The 19,594-nt window shown below is 49.6% G+C and overlaps 2 protein-coding genes across 7 annotated transcripts; both read left to right on the top strand.

Annotated features, from left to right (window-relative positions):
- Positions 1-998: 998 nt before the first annotated feature.
- LOC135231162 (mitochondrial ribosome and complex I assembly factor AltMIEF1) lies at positions 999-3,719 on the top strand. Its single transcript, XM_064283505.1, has 2 exons — positions 999-1,115; positions 3,479-3,719. Exon 2 carries the CDS (start codon positions 3,507-3,509, stop codon positions 3,717-3,719), a length of 213 nt encoding a protein of 70 aa, XP_064139575.1. The 5' UTR covers positions 999-1,115; positions 3,479-3,506.
- Positions 3,720-3,747: 28 nt separating this feature from the next.
- Positions 3,748-18,703, top strand: MIEF1 (mitochondrial elongation factor 1). 6 transcript variants are annotated; one of them, XM_064283500.1, is made up of 6 exons: positions 8,225-8,336; positions 8,468-8,685; positions 9,442-9,592; positions 13,351-13,528; positions 13,733-13,995; positions 14,521-18,703. In XM_064283500.1, the coding sequence occupies exons 3-6, from the start codon at positions 9,449-9,451 to the stop codon at positions 15,325-15,327; spliced, it is 1,392 nt and encodes a 463-aa protein (XP_064139570.1). In that variant the 5' UTR covers positions 8,225-8,336; positions 8,468-8,685; positions 9,442-9,448; the 3' UTR covers positions 15,328-18,703. The 6 variants fall into 6 exon arrangements, with proteins under 6 accessions (XP_064139571.1, XP_064139570.1, XP_023415678.1 ...); XM_023559910.2 differs by having other exon boundaries at positions 8,468-8,691; XM_064283501.1 differs by lacking the exons at positions 8,225-8,336; positions 8,468-8,685 and adding an exon at positions 3,748-3,834.
- Positions 18,704-19,594: the final 891 nt, after the last annotated feature.

Raw genomic sequence — 19,594 nt, 5'->3', positions numbered from 1 at the left:
AAGGCAAGGTCTCTACCCCCAAACCACCACTGTCCTCTGCCCTGCACATTAGACTCTCAACTGGATACCACTGAGTCCTCATAAAAACTCTGAGGCTGAGAGAAATTAGGGAAGTTGCCAGGGGGCAGTAGCCCTTGAGTGATGATGGAGCTGCAACTGGGAGCCAGCTTGGCCCGACCCCAAAGCCTGTTCTCCGAAAAGACTCCGTTCCTTGGCTCACTCTGAGCCGGTACTGGGCACTGCGGGGAGGAGGCTCAGGGATTCCATGAAGACAGGGCTCCTCCCCGCAAATTCAGTGAGAAGACGGAGAAGCAAATGAATAATTTAAAACAAGTCTCTGCAAAGGACAGACATCAGTAAATCCGCTTTAATGCTGAGCGGGTGAACAGCCATAATGGCGATGCGTGGGAAGAGGGGGAGAGGAGGGACGTGGGAGGTGGTCTCAAGGAAGGGCAGGAGTTTGCCAGGAGCGAGGGGCCTGGGAAGAGGGAACAGCATGGAGGAATGAAAAAGAAATAAAAGATCTGAGGGAACAGCATGGAGAAATGAAAAAGAAAAAAAAGATCTGAGCACATGGGTTTGGAAGAGTTTGGAAAACCATGATAGGGAATATCAGTGTTAGAATGCCCTCAGCATCCTCATGGCCCCTGACAGGCCACGGGGGCCGGCAGCAGGTGGGGGCTAGCCGGGGCAGCGGCCTCGTTGGAGAGCGAGGCCGCCCGGTGCCCGCTCCCTGTCTGCCCACTCGTGGGACATCCTCCGCAGTCTCAGCCTGACCACGGCCTCGGCGGCCTTTCGCGGGGGCGGGGCCGATACGGCTTTAGCAGGCCGGTCCCTAGCCTGACGTCACGCGCGTAGGCGGGGCTCGGGCTGTGGGCGGAGCATCAGGGGGCGTGGCCCGGAGAGGCTCCGGCCCCGCCCCGAGGGAGGCAGCGAAGAGGGAAGACCAGAAGTCCTTCCGCCTCCGCTCTCCTCTACGCTCCCTCAGCCCCGCCCCTCAGCTCCCCGCGCAAGGTCGCGTCCCGGAAGTGAAGGGGCCATGTTGGCTGGTGACCCGGGGAGAGATACCCGGCGAGAGGCGAATCCTGAGGAGTGGTAGTGCGCGTGGTCCGCGGGTGAGTGCGGGGCGGAATGAGGGCCGGCGGCGGCCGGGCGCCAGGGGCTAGCCGCGCCTCCTCTCCGGGCGGCCGCCGCCGGCCCTCCGTCCTGCCCGGGGCAGGGCTCCCCGCCTGGCCGCTGGGGGGTCTCACCCAGCCCGCCCTCGGCTTTCCCCGGGAGACGCCCGGGTCTCCCGACCCCGCCCCAGCCTCCCGGGGTCCTCCCGGGGTCCTCCTGGGCCCCCGGGTCGGATTGCCCAACCTCGGGGTCTTCGCAGCCCAGCTGGGCCCGGCCGCCCCGAGGGTCGGGGGAGGAGCCGCACAGGCCGTGCTCAGCCGCCCACTCGCCAAGCGACCTTGTAGTAACACCCCTCGTCGTGACAGTCGCCTGCTACCTCATAAAGCGCTTTTACTTTTCCTGCTGATTTGCTTAGATTCATGTCTCCCACTACGGGAGCCCCTTAGGGCCGAGCGGAGCTCTCTTACACAGTTGAGGAAAAAGGGACAGGGACAGTGGCTTGTTAAAGCTGGCACAGGAAGTTAGTAAGGCCGGAGGCTAATGGCTGGCTGCCTAGCTTTGAGCTCAAAGTCCAGATCTTTCCAGTCAAATACCTCCCCCTCTCAGTCTCTTTATTTCTTAAAGGGGGGTAATGTTTTCTCCACCTGGGGACATTGTGCCGATGCCCTCTTTCATTCAACAGATTGTTTTGAGTCCCTGTTACGTTCCAGGCGCATGCTAGGAAGGTTTGTAGAGCACCCAGAAGTGGTGTACACATGGTAGGAACCCAGCAAATGGAAGCTGTCATCACAGAGGCAGAGAGCTGGGGTCAGGAGTGCATCCTCCCATTTACAGCTGTGCGCCCACGGGCAAGTTGTTCGGCTTAAAATGAGAGTAATGATGGCGTTGGGGTCGTTGATAGAATGAGATGGATTGCTACTTGGGAAGTGCTTAGAACATGCGCGATGCATAGTAGGCACTCAGTGAGTTAGTGTGGAGTTATTGCTATGGAGCCCTGGTGGCACCGTGGTTAAGAGCTACAGTGAGCTACCGCTGCCAACCGAAAGGTCTGCGGTTTGCATCCGCCAGGCGCTCCTTGGAAACCCTACGGGGCACTTCCGCTCTGTCCTGTAGGGTTGCTAGGAGTTGGAATCGACTTGATGGCAGTGAGTTTTTTGTTTATTATTGTTATGAACCTGGACCTGAGCACCTCGTTGGCTCCTTGGTTTAAATGGGATAGATGGATGACAAAGCACTTTACAAATGACAACACTCTGCATGTGTAGGCGTTCATTGTTACTGAAGGAAGGTGGGGGCATTTTATGTATAACTAAGGCTAATATTCGTTGAGTGCTCACATATCAGGCTAGATAGCGCTAATAATAGCTGTCCCCGATAGAGCGCCTTGTACATGCACAGTGCAGTTCTAAACAAGTTACATACGTTAACCTGTCTAACCTCCACACTTCCTATATGGGGAAAACATGGTTATTCTCCTCATTTTATAGTGACTAACTGAGGCAAGCGCAGACAGATTGAGAACCTTGGCCAAGGTAACATGGCTCCTGAGTACGGCTCCGAGTCCCTGTCTTCAGCTACTCCGTTGTTAGTTGCCGTTGAGTTGATTCCCACTCATGGCAGCCCCGTGTGTGCAGCAGAACTGTGTCATAGGGTTTTCAAGGCTTTTCGGAAGCAGATCGCCAGGTCCATCTTCCCAGCTGCCTCTGGGTGGGTTTGAACTGCCAGCCTCTGGGGTTTGTGTCACCCAGGGACTCCACTCTCGACTGCCTCTTATGGTGAAGTTCTGTTACAGGTGCTTTACATGAGTTATCTCATCCAGCTCTCAGAATAACCCTGTGTGGTAGGTGCTGTTACTGTACCGTTATCGTCAGCTCCACTTGACAAGTGAAGAAGCTGATGCTCAGAGGGCTAAGGAATTTGCGTAGTCTCATGGCAAGTAAAGAAACCCTGGTGGCGTAGTGGTTAAGTACTACAGCTGCTAACCAAAGGGTCGGCAGTTTGAATCCACCAGCCGTTCCTTGGAAACTCTGTGGGGCAGTTCTACTCTGTCCCATAGGGTCGCTATGAGTTGGAATCGACCCGACGGCACTGGGTTTGTTTGTTTTGGGATGGCAAGCAAGTGGCAGAGCCAGGATTCAAGCCCAGGCAGTCTGGCTTCTGAGCCCTGGCCCTTCACCATAACCTGTGCTCTCCCAGGAGAGGCAGCCGGGAGGCTGAGGTCTAGTTCTTGCCCTGCCATTAGCTCATACTATGATGTAGGTGTTTCTGAAACCTAGATGGAGAACTGAGCTGGATATTCTCTAAAGGCCCTTCTGACTTTAATTCTGATTCTAGGCTTCTGTTTCTTCACCTCTGCTTATAGCTCGCCGCCTAGCCCCTGCCAGTCCCCCATGGCCCCGTGGAGCCGAGAGGCGGTGCTGAGTCTCTACCGGACTCTGTTGCGCCAGGGCCGAGAGCTACGCTACACTGATCGAGACTTCTACCTTGCCTCTATCCGCCGTGAGTTCCGGAAAAATCAGAAACTAGAGGATCCAGAGGCCCGGGAGAGGCAGCTGGAGAAGGGCCTGTTCTTCCTCCGCAGCAAACTGGGAGGGATTGTTTAGAATCCTCTTCTTTCCCCTCCTACCCCAGTTGCAAGGAAAAGAGGACAAAGGTGCCTTCTGTAGACACTCCAACTCTGTGCCACCCCCACCTCACAGATGCATTAACAAGCCTCAGGTAGGTAGGCCCCTGTTCAGGTAGGTGTCATTTTTTTCTGATGCAGGGGACCAGGAGAGGGAGGACCTTTCCTTTAGTGATCTTTTAGGCATTAGTAATCAGTGAGCAAATACAGACGTGTTTAACAGAGTGTGTTCTCTTTTTGAGGAAGAAAAGGCCCACCAGAACAGAATTGCTAACACCATTTTATTTCATACAACATTTTACATGTGATAATGTTAGCAAAGACATTGGTTAAAACTGTAGAGCTCAGCTACAAGCCAGCTCATCCTTCGGTGCATTCAGTTATCTTGTGGGTCAGATCATGTCCCCCAAAACATAACTATATTCTGTTACAACTCAGCCTAGAAAGCAAGCATGGTGCGCAGATTCCAAGGTTAGAGTACCTGAGTTCCAAGTGGGATTTAAGGCAAGGCACTTAACCTTTCCAGGCTTCTCTTTCCTCATCTGTAAAGTAGAGATAATGGTACCTACCTCTTAAGGTTAGTACGAGAATTAAATGAGGTAGCGTGTGTACAGCACTTAAAATGGCACTTGACGAATGATATGTTAGCTCTCTTTACACGCGATGCCGGTGTTATCAAGAAGTCCCACTGTAATATTATGGTTATATTTAATTCAGCAACTGTTCCCAGAAGGCCTTCCTTGGACCTGGCTTCTCTCGTAGGTTCTGGGGAGAGAGATGAGTGATATGGCCTGTCAAGGAACTCAGCCTAATGGAATCACAGGAAGTTATTCCAGTGTGTTCGGCCCTATACTAGAGCATTGTGTAAAGACTGTAGAGATGGGCAGGGTGGTGGGGAGGGCTATAAAGAAGACATCTGAGGTCCGCCTTGAATGAGAGAAAGAAGCTTGCCAGCCAGAGGGGCAAGAATAAACAAATGCCTGGAGGTGGAAAATGCGTTTTGTAGTCTGGAAACGTAAGACTGGCATGGCTAGAATGGCACATCTGTAAGGTGTAAGGCAAGTGGCTAGAGTGGAGGCTGAGGCCAGGTTTAAAGGACACCGAATCCTCAGTTCAATTATATATCTGACAGTGGGGGGCATCACGGCCTTTAAGCAGGGAATGATGTGGCCACACTGGTTTTTAGAGGGATCGTGCTGGTGGCAGTGTGGAAGATAGACTGGTGAGAGATACTAGAAGCAGTAGACCTGGCAAGATGAGATCGAGGGAGGTTGCCGCACACAGATGCAGCGTGTACAACCTTAGGGGGACCTGATGACCAGTTGGCTGAGGCAGGAGAAGCAGAGAGAAGGATGGAGGATATTGGGAGGTATATGGCCTGCCTGCTGGATGGAAGGTGCTGTTTATAACTGAGAGAGGGAAAGCAGAAGGAGGAGCCTTATATAATGGCTATTGGTTCTCCCCAGCCACTTAGTCTATTGGCAGACCTGCCTTTGGCAATGCAGAACTAGGGGTGGGATGGGAGCCTGCCTGCACAGGGAGGGGTAATGGATTAGAAGGCAAATAGTGATTACTGGAGTCTTTCTATTCTTAATTTAACTGAGTTGGGCTACACGTTGCCACCACCACTCCCTCAAAAACAAAACAAAAGTAACCCATTATAGGGTTAATAGTTCATTTATGCAACAAATATTTATTATGTGTCAAGCATTGCTCACCCTGGGGATGTAGCAGTGAAGGAAACAAAGTACCCTAGAAGCAGTGGTCTAGTGGTTAACGTTGTTGTTGGGTGCCTTTGAGATGATTCCAACTCATAGGGACCCTGTGTACAACAGAACGAAACACTGCCCAGTCCTGCGCCATCCTCACAATCTTTATTATGCTTGAGCCCGTTGTTAGCAGCCACTGTACATGTCAGTCCATCTTGTTGAGGGCCTTCCTCTCTTTCGCTGACCCTCTACCGAGCATGATGTCCGTCTCCATGGACTGGTCCCTCCTGGTCAGTAGATGTGAACAGGTGGGGTTGCAATCTAGTTGGGACCCTTTAAACTAGTTCTCAGCAGCATGAGCTCTGGGTTCAAGTCCCGGCAGAACAGCTTACTAACGCAGTGACCCTGGGCCAGTTACTTAACCTCTGCCTCAGTTTCTTCATGTGTAAATTGGAGATGATAATGCTACTGGCCTCTTGGGATTGGTACGAGGATAAGGAAAGTAATACGTGTAAAAGGTCCAGCAGAGTGCCCAGCGCATGGCACACACTCAGTACATATTAGCTACTCATGTCTTACTCAAGCCAAACATGGTAGTTTTAAGTCACATGACTATTTCAGGTAAACTTCCTAGATAAATTGGAATTTTCCTAGTTCAGTGCTGTCATCCTGGGAAGCCACAAGGTCTCCATTACTCATCGTCTTCACTATATTGGGGTGACAAGTATTTCTACTCATGGGAGTCAGGTTAAATAACTTGCCTGAAATGTTGGTAGAAATCAGATTCTCCACCCTCAGCCCTGCCTGCCAGGTCAGTGTTCCTTCTGGATTGCCCAAGGAGCCTGGCCCCTCTGCTTGCCTCCTAGAGGGCTCCAAGATAGGAGAGCAGAAACTGCGTAGAGGATGTGTAGTGGATAAGCAGAGGAAGGACTCATCTCTCTTTGCTGGAGCTCGTGGGTGCTCTCCTGTTCCAGGCCACCAGCTCTAGGACAGCTATTACACTAGGGTAGGAAGCGCTTTTAACACTCCTGCCCAACTTTCTGTTTTGATCTCTAGCCCAGATGGCATCAGTGTGAGTGTAGAGGCCATTCTTAGCTCGGTCTTCATGGGTGAAAGGTAACTCAGGACAGTCCGGATTGCCAGCTGCCTTCTGGAAGTTGATCATTTGTCCTGTGGGTGGGAATCTTCAGAAACTTAATGACAGCCCACGTTCATGTAGCACTTTAGAGATTACAAAGTGATGGCGTACAGTATCTTAGTAGGTGGTTTTTCCTCACATCAAGCCTATGATTTAGGCCATGCAGGGATCATTCTCCTCTTTTCAGAGCTGAGGGTTAGTAACTCATTCGAGGTTACCCAGAGCTCAAAGCCAAGTACTCAGTCTCAGGACTTCTGACTCTAAAACCCATGTTCTTTTCCATCATGCTGCCGTCAGAAGGGCCGAGGAGGCGCCTTCCAACTTCTGCTCAGTTCATTTTCAAGGATCATGTAGAGGGTGGGTGCATGCAGGGGTTTGCCTTTTTGTAATATTCATCAGTAAAAGTTTTTTTGTTTTTTAAAAATAAAACCGAAGTCATCGTTATGTGTGGGGAAGTGTGTAAAGTCATGATAGGATCACTCTGCCTCAGCTGAGTTTGACGTGTCCCGTCTGTCTCAGTGGCCACTGAAGGGAGGATGACTTTTGCCTGAGTGTAACTCTTCTCCTTGGCCTTGTTTGCTCCATGCAGTTGAAGTAGGAATAGACTTCATTTGACCAAATATCCTTTCATTATGTCCTTAAACTTGAAGCCTCTATTGACTGTGAACAGTGGAGAAAAAGGTGCCACCAAGGTTGTGAACTCTAGTTAGGGGAAAAATATTTTTGGACTTGTGACAGTGATTTTTAGTTCACTGAATTGCTGGAATAAGGGGAGTCAGAAGTATTTCTTTCTTTTTTTTCTGTGTGGAGGGGGGTGTATAGACAGGAGACGTGAGATACGAAATTAGCAATCCTCAGTTGTAGCACATGTAGTTGCTGATTCATGACATATTGGAGTTATGACCAACCATACTTACAGTGGACTGTCTGTTTTTTTTTTTGGTATATCTTACTTTACCATTAGTAATACATACTACGTACAATGTTAAAATATATCTGTAAGTTTTTATGTAATGTTTCCAGCCCCCAAAGACAAATAAAGATTGGATTTATAAAGATACTGATAATAAAAGGCAATAGCAATGAGAACTAAAAAAAAAAAAAATTCAACTTAGAACCAACTTAGAGCAGAGTTGTCGGAACAGACCCCCATCGTAAGTCGGGGCCTACCTGTATTAGGAAGAATGTTATTTTGCACTGGAAGGTGTCCTTAGCGATACTGATGCCGTTTCTTGGTACCCCCCCCCCCCATTCTGGAGACACTGGGACCCCGAGTGGCATACAAATGTGTTTCTCCTTGTTAATTCCCGTGTGTGGAACATGGGAGGTAGACGAGAGTAGCAGTGTTAGAAGCAATATTCAGATCTGAACCACACTGCCATCCTTCATCTGGGTCAGCCCAGGGTTCTGACTCTAAGGGAGATGGCGCATTTGGGGATTAGTGGCGCTTCCATCGGGATGACTCCAGTGTTGCCGAGGAGCAAGTGTGTACCCATCTCTGGTGACAGCTGTACGCGGAGCCCAGTGGTGCCTGCGTTGGTGAGGAGGCCAGCTTCTATGGTGGGCCCATGTGCTCATTTTTGGAACCACATTCTTAATCTTCCAAGTGCATTGATCACACGGTTTTTTGTTTTCCAGTTAACAGCCAAGTCTACCAGTGTGCTTTGTGCTCAGTCTCACGGTGCCAGCCCCACCTGAGCTTTTTGTAGCCCTGCTACACGTTGGCCCCAAGAAACAAAGCCTTTGCCAGGTGGGAGCATCCACGGGAGGTTGTTTGCTTCTTTGGACCTTCCTCACATATGGACTGGTAATTATGTCTCTGTGTGCAAGGGGTCTGGTCTGTGTTATTTTGAGTTGTTTTTTTTTTCTTCTTTTTTGCAGAAGATAGATGGAATAAGGACCAGTTTCATTAGTTTAACGTTAGGCATGACGTAGGTGTCCCTGGGTGGTGCAGTGGTTAATGTGCTTGACTGCTCACTGGAAGGTCGGAGGTTCAAGTCCACTCAGAGGCGCCTTGGAAGAAAGGCCTGGTGATCTACTTCCAAAACATCACCCAGTGAAAACCCTGTGGAGCACAGTTCTCCTTCTGCAGACGTGAGGTCACTGTGAGTCAGAATCGGTTCAACAGCAACTGGTTTTACGCAGAAAAAGCGTAACACCAGGAGCTGGAAGTCGGGAGGTTTGGGGCCGCCGCCGCCATTCCCTTTCCCTGGGGCCTCTGGCCAGCCACCTCCCTGAATGTTAAGTGATGGGATGGGATTGGATGAGCCTCAAGGCCCTTCTCAGATCTAACCGAAAGGAACTACTTGTGAAGGGTAGAGGAGGCTGTATTGAGTGGTGGGCTACTTCACTCTAACCCAAGAACGGATTGACAGTGAGGTGGTGATGGTTGTGTGCCATCGAGTCGATTTCAACTCCTAGTGACCCCATAGGACAAAGTAGAAGTGCACTGTAGGGTTTTCTGGGCTGCAGTCTTAAGGTCTTTTTTTCCTGCAGAGATGCTGGTAGGTTCGAACCGCCAACCTTTTCTGTAGCAGCCAAGCGCTTAACCACTGTGCCACTAGGGCTCCTTCAGACAATGAGGTTAATATTTCCATAATCTCAATAGATCAGTCAAGAAGTTTTCCCACAGTGAGCATGGTCAGCTCTCCCCTTCCTCCGGATCATGGTGTCTCCCGCTAGGCCCTAGAGCCTGCGGTGCTGGAGGCAAGAGGACTGGGCTGCTGGGACTCACCGAGCACCCTGAACTTCCTGGGGCCCGGCCTGCTGGGAGAGGGAGGGGAAGGGATGGGTTTTGAGTGAGTGCCATCTTTGCCATCTCAATGGCAATGACTCTGCTCTGCCTTCATCCTCAGGTGAGCGATGGCAGGCGCTGGTGAGCGCAAAGGCAAGAAGGATGACAATGGCATCGGCACGGCCATCGATTTTGTGCTTTCCAATGCCCGGCTGGTGCTGGGGGTGGGTGGAGCGGCCATGCTGGGCATCGCCACACTGGCAGTTAAGCGGGTAAGTGCACACAGCCAGGGCCAGGGGTGGGAGAGGTGGTGTGGCGGCCCTGGCGAAGTGGAGCTTGGCTGTTGGGCACTCTTAGATGAGAATTTATGAGAATTCAGTAATTCTGCTGCTGGGAATCTGCCCTAAAGAAATGACTGGAGATAAAAATAAAGAAGCTTATCCCAGTGAGTAAAAAACTGCAGAGAACTAAAATATCGTTCCTGGAGTGTTGCTTTGTCGCTTCTGACAACCACAAGCTTGGGAATCCACACGACATCCTCCCTTCTGACCAAACCAAAAAACCAAACCCACTGCTGCTGAGTAGATTCCGACTCAGGAACCTTCTAGGACAGAGTAGAACTGCCCTATAGGGTTTCCAAGGAGCAGCTGCTGGATTTGAACTGCCGACCTTTTGGTTAGCAGCCTGAACTCTTAACCACTGCGCCACCAGGGCTCCCACTTCGGACCAGCTGGCTATAAATTTGGGGTTTTCATCCACCCCTGCAGGATGCCAGCTGCAAACTCAGGAATCCCTCCTAGGCTCCGTAACTTCTGATCTGGCTACAAATTTGGGGTTTTCTTCTACCCCTTCACGACGCCAGCTGCAAGCTTAGGAGTTCCCCGGGCTTCCTCACTCTGACCTCATGGCTTTCGCTATTCCTTTGGGTTTGATAATTCACTGGAACAACTCAGGGAAGGTGCTGCACTTAATCGTTACAGCATTATTGTAGGAAAAAAGGATACAAATCAAGAGACGCATAGGACAAGGTCTGGGAGGGTCCCTAGTGTGGCACTCCCATGTCCCAAAGGATGCCGTACCCTCCTTTGACCATCAGTGTCTCACCAACCAAGAAGGCCATGGAGCTTCCCTGTCCAGAGCTTTCATTGACTTCATTACATAATCAGGACTGATGGGATCAGCCCCTCCTTCCCCTGAGGTCAGCTGATACCAGGCTAAGTGGTGGTCTTTCCGGTTAGGCCCAGCCCCCACCTTTAGCACAAACCTTCAGGTATGGTTTAGATAACAAAGGCACTTTAAATACTCAGAAACAAAGGCCAGATGACTTGAGGTAAAGTCATTCACCTTTATTTTTCTTAACATTTGTCCTATCTACACATTTTATATTTAACTTGTTTATTATTCATTACCTGTATCCCTCTCCTTCGCTGAAAATTCCAGGAGGGCAGGGATTTTGGTCTCTGGGTTACTGGTTTATCTTTAGCACCTAGAACAATGCCTGTTATTAGGTGCCATCAAGTTGCTTGAGGTCAGTTCGGACTCATAGCGACCCTGTGTACAACAGAAATGAAACACTGCCCAGTCTTGAGTCATTCTCGTTGTTAAGCTTGAGCCCATTGTCACAGCCACTGTGTCAGTCCATCTCGTTGAGGGTCTTCTGCTTTTTTTGCTGACCCTCCAATTTACCAAGCATGATGTCCTTCTTCAGGGACTGGTCCCTCCTGATAACATATCCAAAGTATGTGAGATGAAGTCTTGCCATCGTTTCTAAGGATCGTTCTGGCTGTATTTCTTCTAAGACATCTGTTCGTTCTTTTGGCAGTCCATGGTATGTTCAATATTCCTCGCCAACACCACAGTTCAAAGGCGTCAGTTCTTGTTCGGGCTTCCTTATTCACTGTCCAGCTTTCACATGCATATGAGGGGATTGAAACACCATGGCTTGGGTCAAGTGCACCTTAGTCCTCAAAGTGACATCTTTGCTTTTTAACACTTTAAAGAGATCTTTTGCAGCAGATTTGCCCAATGCAATGCCTGACACGTAGTATTTGTTGAATAAGTGACTCTGTTCAACATTATGGTCCGGTAGTCCCCCCTTAACTGTGCTGTCACTTTCCATAGTTCCAGTTACTCATGATCAATGGCAGTCCGAAATATTAAATGGAAGATTCCAGAAATAAACAATTCATACGTTTTAAATTGCGTGCCATTCTGAGTAGCATGATGAAGTATTGGGTCTTCCTGCTCAGTCCCGCCCAGGAAGTGAATCATCCTTTTGTCCAACATATCTGGGTTGTATAGGCTAACCCACCTGTTAGTCACTTAGTAGCTGCCTCAATTATCAGATCCACTCTCGAGGTATCGCAGTGCTTGTATTCAGGTAACCCTTATTGTACTTAATAACGGCCCCAAAGTGGAAGAGTGGTGGTGCTGGCAGTTTGGATATGCCGTAAAGTGCTTCCTTTAAGTGAAAAGGTAAAAGCGCCCAGCTTACTAAGGAAAGAAAAGAAGTCATATGCTGAGGGTTGCTAAGATCTGCATGAATGGACCTTCTATCCATAAAATTGTGAAGAAGGAAAAAGAAATTTGTGCTGGTTTTGCTCTCACACCTCAGACTGCGAAAGTTACTGCTACACTGCGTGGTATGTGCTTAGTTAAGGTGGAAAAGGCATTAAATTTGTGGGTGGAAGACGTGAACAGAAAATGTATTCCGATTGATGGCAAAGTGTTGCACCGGGAAGCACTGAGCTTATAGGAAGACTTCAGCCAGGGGTCCCCAGAACAGGGTACACCAAGCCATTTACTGTAAGTAAGGGATGGTTACAGTGTCTACATCATTCACCTCGCTTTATCTCATCACGTAGGCATCTTATTGTCACATCACAAGAAGAAGGGTGAGTACAGTACAGTATTTTGAGAGACCACCTTCATGTAACTTTTATTACAGTGTATTATAATTTTATTTTATTATTATTAATCTCTTACTGCGTCTGATTTATAAGTTATACTTCACCATGTATGTATAGGAAAAAGCACAGTATATAGAGTTCATTACTATCCGTGGTTGTCAGCATCCCCTGGGGGTCTTGGAATGTATCTCCTGCAGATGGCGGGGGGGCTGCTCTACATTCAATGTTGCATAGTCAGAAAAACATTTATGCATTCTTAGTGATATGGGGAAATGATCAACGTGATGTTAAATGAAAAAAATCAGTGTTATGGATTGAATTGTGTCTCCCCAAAATATGTGTGAACTTGGTTAGGCCATGATTTCCAGTATTGTGTAGTTGGCCTCCATTTTGTGATTGTAATTTTTTGTTAACAGAGGATTAGGGTGGGATTTTAACACCCTTACCTAGGTCACATTCCTGATCCAGCGGAACCAGAGTTTCCCTGGGGTGTGCCTTCACCAGCTTTTATCTCTCAAGAGAGAAAACAGAAAGAGAAGCAAACAGAGGAAGGGGAACCTCACACCACCAAGAAGGCAGTGCCAGGAGCGAGTACATCCGTTGAACTCAGGGTCCCTTCCTGGAGAAGCTTCTAGTCTTGGGGGGGAAGCTTGATGCGAAGGCCGGCAGAGAGGGAAAGCCTCCCATGGAGCTGATGCCCTGAATTTGGACTTTTACCCCACTTTACTGTGAGGAAATAAACTTCTCTTTGTTAAAGCCATCCACTTGTGGTATTTCTGTTATAGCAGCACTAGATGACCCAGACAGTCAGGTTTCAAAAGTATATCTAGAAAATGATCCTAATTACATAAATATGTATTTTCAGAAAGAAATACAGCAAAATAGTAACAATAGTTTTCTTCAGGTGGTGGTGGTCTGGATAAATTTGCTTCTCATCTGTTATTTAGCATTTTCTCAGTTTTTCTACATGGAACAAAGTATTGTATAATCTAGAAAAAAACCCAAAGTTATTAAAAAGTAGTGGTTGCACTTGGCAGGGTAAAGCTTCTGGGGAGGAGGGAAGTTGGAAGGAAGTAGAGGATGGAAGGAAGGTATGTCCTGTGTCTTCTCTGCTCTTTCAGATGTACGACCGAGCAATCAGTGCCCCCACCAGCCCCACCCGTCTGAGCCATGCTGGGAAAAGGAGCTGGGAAGAGCCAAACTGGATGGGCTCCCCCCGACTGCTGAACAAGGACGTGAAGACAGGCCTGAGCCGGTCCCTGCAGACCCTTCCCACGGTCTCCTCGGCCTTTGACACAGGTGAAAGAGGTGGTTACCCCTTCTGGGACTCCCTTGGGCTTTCTGCACTGCTCCTGCATTGGACATTTCTTTGGCACCTACGTGCTGGGCACTGTGCTAGCACTTGCTGTTTGCACCAAGCCGTTCTCCTTTCTGGGGCTGAGGTGGCTGTTCACTGAGCAAGCATGGGAAGAGCTCACGTGCGTCTCTCTCTTGCCTTGGCAGATACATTCTGCCCACCCCAGCCCAAGCCATTGACCAGGAAGGGCCAGGTAGACTTGAAGAAGTCACGACTCCGCATGTCCCTGCAGGAGAAACTTCTTACTTACTACCGGAACCGGGCAGCCATCCCTGCTGGCGAGCAGGCTCGGGCCAAGCAAGCCGCCGTGGACATATGTGCCGAGCTCCGGGGCTTCCTGCGGGCCAAGTTGCCTGACATGCCACTTCGGGACATGTACCTGAGTGGCAGCCTCTATGATGACCTGCAGGTAACAAGGCAGTTGTCACTAACAGTGGGTTGGGTAGTGACCAAGGTGCTCCTCAGTAATGCCATTGGTACAGAATGTCAGTGTGTCAGCCTTGTCAGAAAGGCTGAAGTCTTCCAGCTTCTGAGTCCCACAGTCTATTTGGAGATCCATGTTTGTCATTTTTTGCTCTTGTGTTTTAACACTTTATCTTTTTAGTCATACTTACATCTTTAGAGAAGCTCTAGGAGTTTTCTCCTTCCCATATTCTTGCCCTGCCTGTCCTTTCTAGCTTTCTCTTCTCTTGAGTCTGCCCTCTGTCTTTCACGGTGTGGGGGGAGTTATGTGCACTTCGTGCTCAGAGGTGATGGGGCCTGGTGGGACGAGCCGTCTCTGGTGTGCTCACTCTCTGTGGAGTGATAGGGTTGCTTGAAAGATTTCTGTTTCCATTGTTGTTGGAATGAAGGTGGTGGCACCCATGTTTGAGGAAGCATGTCTCTTTAGTAGATTGAATCCCTCAAAACCTTTTTAATTCTTCTGCCTCTACAGGTGGTGACAGCCGACCACATCCAACTCATTGTGCCCCTTGTGCTGGAGCAGAACCTGTGGTCGTGTATCCCCGGTGAGGACACCATCATGAACGTCCCTGGCTTCTTCCTGGTTCGTCGTGAGAACCCAGAATACTTTCCTCGTGGAAGCAGTTACTGGGACCGCTGCGTAGTAGGGGGCTACCTCTCCCCCAAGACAGTGGCAGACACGTTTGAGAAGGTAGTGGCTGGCTCTATCAACTGGCCAGCCATAGGGTCCCTCTTGGACTATGTGATCCGCCCGGCACCACCCCCGGAGGCTCTGACGCTGGAAGTGCAGTATGAGCGTGACAAGCATCTCGTCATTGACTTTCTGCCATCAGTGACCCTTGGTGACACTGTCTTGGTGGCCAGACCACACCGACTAGCCCAGTATGACAACCTGTGGCGGCTGAGCCTACGTCCTGCTGAGACGGCTCGCCTGCGAGCTTTGGACCAGGCCGACTCGGGCTGCCGATCTCTGTGCCTCAAGATCCTCAAGGCCATATGCAAGTCCACGCCGGCTCTGGGCCACCTCACTGCTAGCCAGCTCACCAACGTCATCCTCCATTTGGCCCAGGAGGAGGCTGACTGGTCTCCGGATGTGCTGGCTGACCGTTTCCTGCAGGCCCTGAGGGGGCTCATCAGCTACTTAGAGGCCGGGGTCTTGCCCAGTGCCCTAAACCCCAAGGTGAACTTATTTGCAGAGCTCACCCCTGAAGAAATAGACGAATTGGGATACACTCTCTATTGCTCATTGTCTGAACCGGAGGTGCTGCTGCAGACATAGGGCAGGTGAAGGCCAAAGTGGGTGTCGGGTGGTCAGGCCCTGGATTGTCCGTTAGAAACACTTGGCTACATAGTTGGTGCCTCACAGGGCTTCTAGGTGCCTCCTGTCTTGCTGGTCATTGCCCTGGTCACGTCATGCTGATTAGAATGACATCTCTTCAGCCTCCTATTTTCTCACCCAGCTCTTTATATTTTTGCTACCAAACACTGTGCTTCCCCCCTTCCACCCACTCCGCCTCGCTGTGTTTTCAGAATGAATTGGAAGGCAGAACGCTGACCTGCACTGTTGAGACCGCTTGATGTTTTGTGTTTTGGCCCAGGGTCCTGCTTCTGTCCATCCTGCCTCTGCCCTGGTGCCTATTCCTTTTTCAGTGTCTTTGCTTCTCGTTCACGCCTTGTTTTGCTCTTTTCCCTTGAGTGCAGCATCTCCGTCAAGATGCCGCTTCCAGCTGAGTGCCATTGAAGCAGAACTCTAGAGTGAGTACTGAGACAGTATTGTGGGTTTCTTGGGGTCAGGCCAGCGCTTTGACCTGGAAAGGAAGCCCGTTCCCCTCACCTCCTGACCAACTCGTATTCCTGAGTGCTCAGAACGCCCCGTGGGAACACCGCTGCCGACCCACACGGGAGCGAAGGCTCAGGATGAGCTGGATGCAGAGTGATGCGGAGACTGTATTTCCCAGGGACCAACAGTGAGTGTGGCACAGGGTGACTGGAGATGGTGTAGAGAGCCTGTGCCTGATGTCTGTGCCTCATCCGTGGCTGGCGCAGGCCAGCGCTGCTGTGTGCAGAGGTCAGACAAGACGAGAAAGCAGGAAGGCTGCCAGGGCGGACCGTTAAGGAATGCAGCCTTAACAGTAGAGGTTGAAGGGAGGCCAACAGGAAGCTGAATGTCAGCTGGAAAATCCAGTCACCAGTTGAGGCTCGGTGACCACGTTTTCCCCCAACAGGCCCTGCCTTTCTAGGCTGTTGCCTTAGAGCAAGAACAGGCTCTACAGCCAGCCCTTTGTCCCCAGCGTCTGCCATAGGAACCTGAAGGGGTGTTGGCCGAACTCCTGGCACCTCCAGAGGTCAGAGGGCAGCCAAACACATGCAGACCTCTTTCCCCATGTCCTGTCTCACCCGCACCTGGGGAGGGGGGTGCTACCCAGAAGAGAGCGCGTGGAGAAAAACATCTATAAGAGGGAGGTGGGGACTTTTGTGCTCCCTCTTATTTCCTGCTGCTAAAGTTGCACTATTTATTGCAATGTGAAAGTGTCCTGAGCGTGGGGACGGGTGTTCAATACACAATGTCAGTGCGTCTCGTTTTGCGGGCGGGTTGTTTTTCTTCCTGTTTGTGGCAAGAGGCTGATAAATTCTGTTTCTCATCTGCCCATCAGTATTTTGTTCTCCCCCTATCAAGTCTTGTTATTTTTTTTCCATTCTTGCTACCTCTCCATCAGATTCTGGTGAAGCTCTCTGCAGCTGTCTCACTCCTTCCCAACCACAGTGACATGAAGTGACTCTAAGTAGCACCGAAGCCTCAGCTACCCTTTGAATTTGGGGTAGAGATTCCCGTGCCCTTTTTGTCATAGACTGGGAGGTTGAGAACTAGGGTTAGTCTTGCTGTTCTTCCTGCTTTTCTCCCATATGTATGCAAGGACGCCTTAAGGGGGTTCGATTGTTTTGTCTGTGAAATACTGAGAGGGAATGACAGATCAAGCTCAGAACCTTGAGAGAAATGTTAGTGCACAAACTCCCCACCTTGGCTGTTCATCAGAATCAAATGGGAGTTTAAAAAAGTATAAGTGCCCAAGTGCTGCGGGGAGACTGGTGCAGTGGGTGTGGGTGACACCTGGGCGTCGAGGGCTCCGGGAGCCTGCCTGGCGTCCGTCAGAGGGAAGGGAAAGGGGAGGACTGGCAGTGTTGGAAAGTAGAGAGTAGTGTTTATGGAGAGAGGATTTGGTATCCCTGCTGTGAGCGTTATAAAACCTACACTTTTCCCACATTCCACAGAACACATTGGAAAGAGAGCTCAAAAAAGAAACAATTTTTAAGACTGAATACTAAATTATCAAAGGCCAAGTGTAGCTGTGATTGTAGGGAGGGAAATGAGTTTACCTCCTCTCACAAAGAGCGCCTTTCTGAGAATGCCTCTGTCATCTAACCACGTCAGCCACAAAATCAAACACCGTAGTTTTGTCACTTTACGAGCAAGAACCTCTTAGAAGTCCTGAGAATTTCCACCCACTGGCACTTCTGGCCTGTTCTGGAGGATTTGCTGATTGGGACTGGGCAAGCCGCTCTTTGCTGCCATTTTCCTCCTCATAAAAGGTGGAAGATGGTTAAGCGTTTTGAGATTCTTGGATGGAAGAGGGCGACGTTGTTCTGCCTTGTTTGTTTTTTCAAACTTTAGTTACAGATGGCAGTGGCTTTCCCCTGCTCTGCCTCCTTATTCAGTAACCCCTACCTTTGCCTGAAGTAACAGAATCTGCTCCTGCTGTCTGGAGGGTTTGTGCACCATTTAGGTTAGCAAACCACACAGTGAGCCTCAGGCTTAAAAAGACACTCGTTATTATCCTGAAAACCCAATCAAAGGTTTTTTCGGTTCTTCCTTGTTGCCCCTTCTTAAAAAATGAGCTCAGAACAGTGGATATCTTTCTTTCTTTTTACAATTGGTTGGGGCTTTTTTCTTTAATAAATTAATGTCAAAGTTTATGTTTGGTAAACTTGTGTTCACACGCCAGATTAGCTGATTTTGCTCCCGTGTTCTCCACTCAAGCTGAGAGCTCAAGTGGTTTTGATGAGGAATCAGGTTTAGGATCAAAGGGCCTTGGAGGGTCCCTGCAGATGATTTTCCAGGTGGGGAACCTTGCATGTGTCCAGATTGCTCTGCTAAGGTCCTTAGGACTAGGGCCCTGGCTGTGAACTTCACTCAGAGGATTTGCTAGAGCTCTGCCCTTCCTTCCTGAAGTTAACAGACAGGGTAAGAGATATTTAGGCAAAGGCTGACCCTGCACTGGGCTGTGAGGCTGTAGCCCTGTTAGACACTGCTGGACTAACACAGTGACCAAAATACCAGGGGTTATTCTCGGGTAACTACAGTCAGGTTGGTGTTTACTTTTTCATTGTGACTTTAAATTCTTGGTCCTGAGACCAAGTCCACAACTTGCCTTTTAGTCACTTGGCTCTCCTTCAGTGCAGTTGATACGTATAGCTGGTCAGTCTGGAGCCTATCACCAGTCTTTCTGTCCTGGCCTGGCCAGGTCCATGCAGGAACAGCTTAGCCTTGAGGCCCAGAGAATCACTATTTTTCTCCTTGAGGGAGGAAATACAGCTGGGGAACATGATGTCCTTCCACAGCATGGGAAGAAGAAAATAAAACTTTGCAACAGCTTTGACTTGTGTGTGTGGCAGGAAACATTTTCCTCTGGGAGTGGAACTGGGTCTCCATTTTCAGTGAGAACCTTTGAAGGACTTGACCTGGGTCTCCGTAATAGAATGGATGGGACAGGCTGCCACGGAGTCATTCTGCCATGGCCTCTGCAGTGCCAAAACTAGGGCAGTGTTCAGTAAATTCAAAACCAAACTCATTGCCGTCAAGTCAATTCTGGCTTATAGCAACTCAGTAGGACAGAGTAGAACTGCCTCATAAGGTTTCCTAGGCTGTAAATCTTTGCAGAAGCAGCCTGTCCCATCTTTCTCCCATGGAGCAGCTGGTGGGTCCAGACCACCAACCTTTGGGTTAGCAGCTGAGTGCTTTAACCACTGTACCACGCCACTAGGGTGCCTCACTTAAGTCTCAGGCACCTGCACGATCATCAGGCCGGAGGCAACGAGAAGTCTTGTGATAGAGCAAGAGGAGGACACTCCCCAGGGGCCCTTAGTTACTCTTTAGAAGATTGTATAAGGGCTCAGGGGCTCTCGCTGGCTTTGCCTGAAAGTTTCGACAACTTCCTGTATTTCAGCACTCATGGTTCCCAAGGGGAAGGAAGAACCACTCATTTATCCCAGCATCTAGTATTCCTTGCATATCTCTGATGCTTCAAAAATAGTCCTTGGTTTCATCTGTCAGTAAAGAATAGTGAAGTCCCCTGAGGAAGCAGGATGATACAATGGAGATAAGGGCAGAGAGACTGGGAGGTCAGGATCCCAAGACCTGAGTTCTAATAGTAAGAATAGCAACCATTTACTGAGCACTGACCGTGAAGCAGGCACGTACTTTACCTGTATGACCTCATTTCATCCTCGGGAGGATAGGTACCATCAGCAGCCTCATTTTACAGACGAGG

Source organism: Loxodonta africana, chromosome 4 (assembly GCF_030014295.1).
Source record: "Loxodonta africana isolate mLoxAfr1 chromosome 4, mLoxAfr1.hap2, whole genome shotgun sequence".
NCBI classification, from domain to species: Eukaryota; Metazoa; Chordata; class Mammalia; order Proboscidea; family Elephantidae; genus Loxodonta; species Loxodonta africana.
The sequence above is the reverse complement of the archived record's forward strand: the minus strand, read 5'-3'. Positions and strand labels throughout refer to the sequence as shown.

Coding starts and splice junctions, on each gene's coding strand:
- LOC135231162 (XM_064283505.1), top strand. CDS start 3,507: ATGGCCCCGTGGAGCCGAGAGGCGGTGCTGAGTCTCTACCGGACTCTG.
- MIEF1 (XM_064283501.1), top strand. CDS start 9,449: ATGGCAGGCGCTGGTGAGCGCAAAGGCAAGAAGGATGACAATGGCATC. Junction 9,593..13,350: donor CCACACTGGCAGTTAAGCGG/GTAAGTGCACAC, acceptor CTGCTCTTTCAG/ATGTACGACCGAGCAATCAG. Junction 13,529..13,732: donor CTCCTCGGCCTTTGACACAG/GTGAAAGAGGTG, acceptor TTGCCTTGGCAG/ATACATTCTGCCCACCCCAG.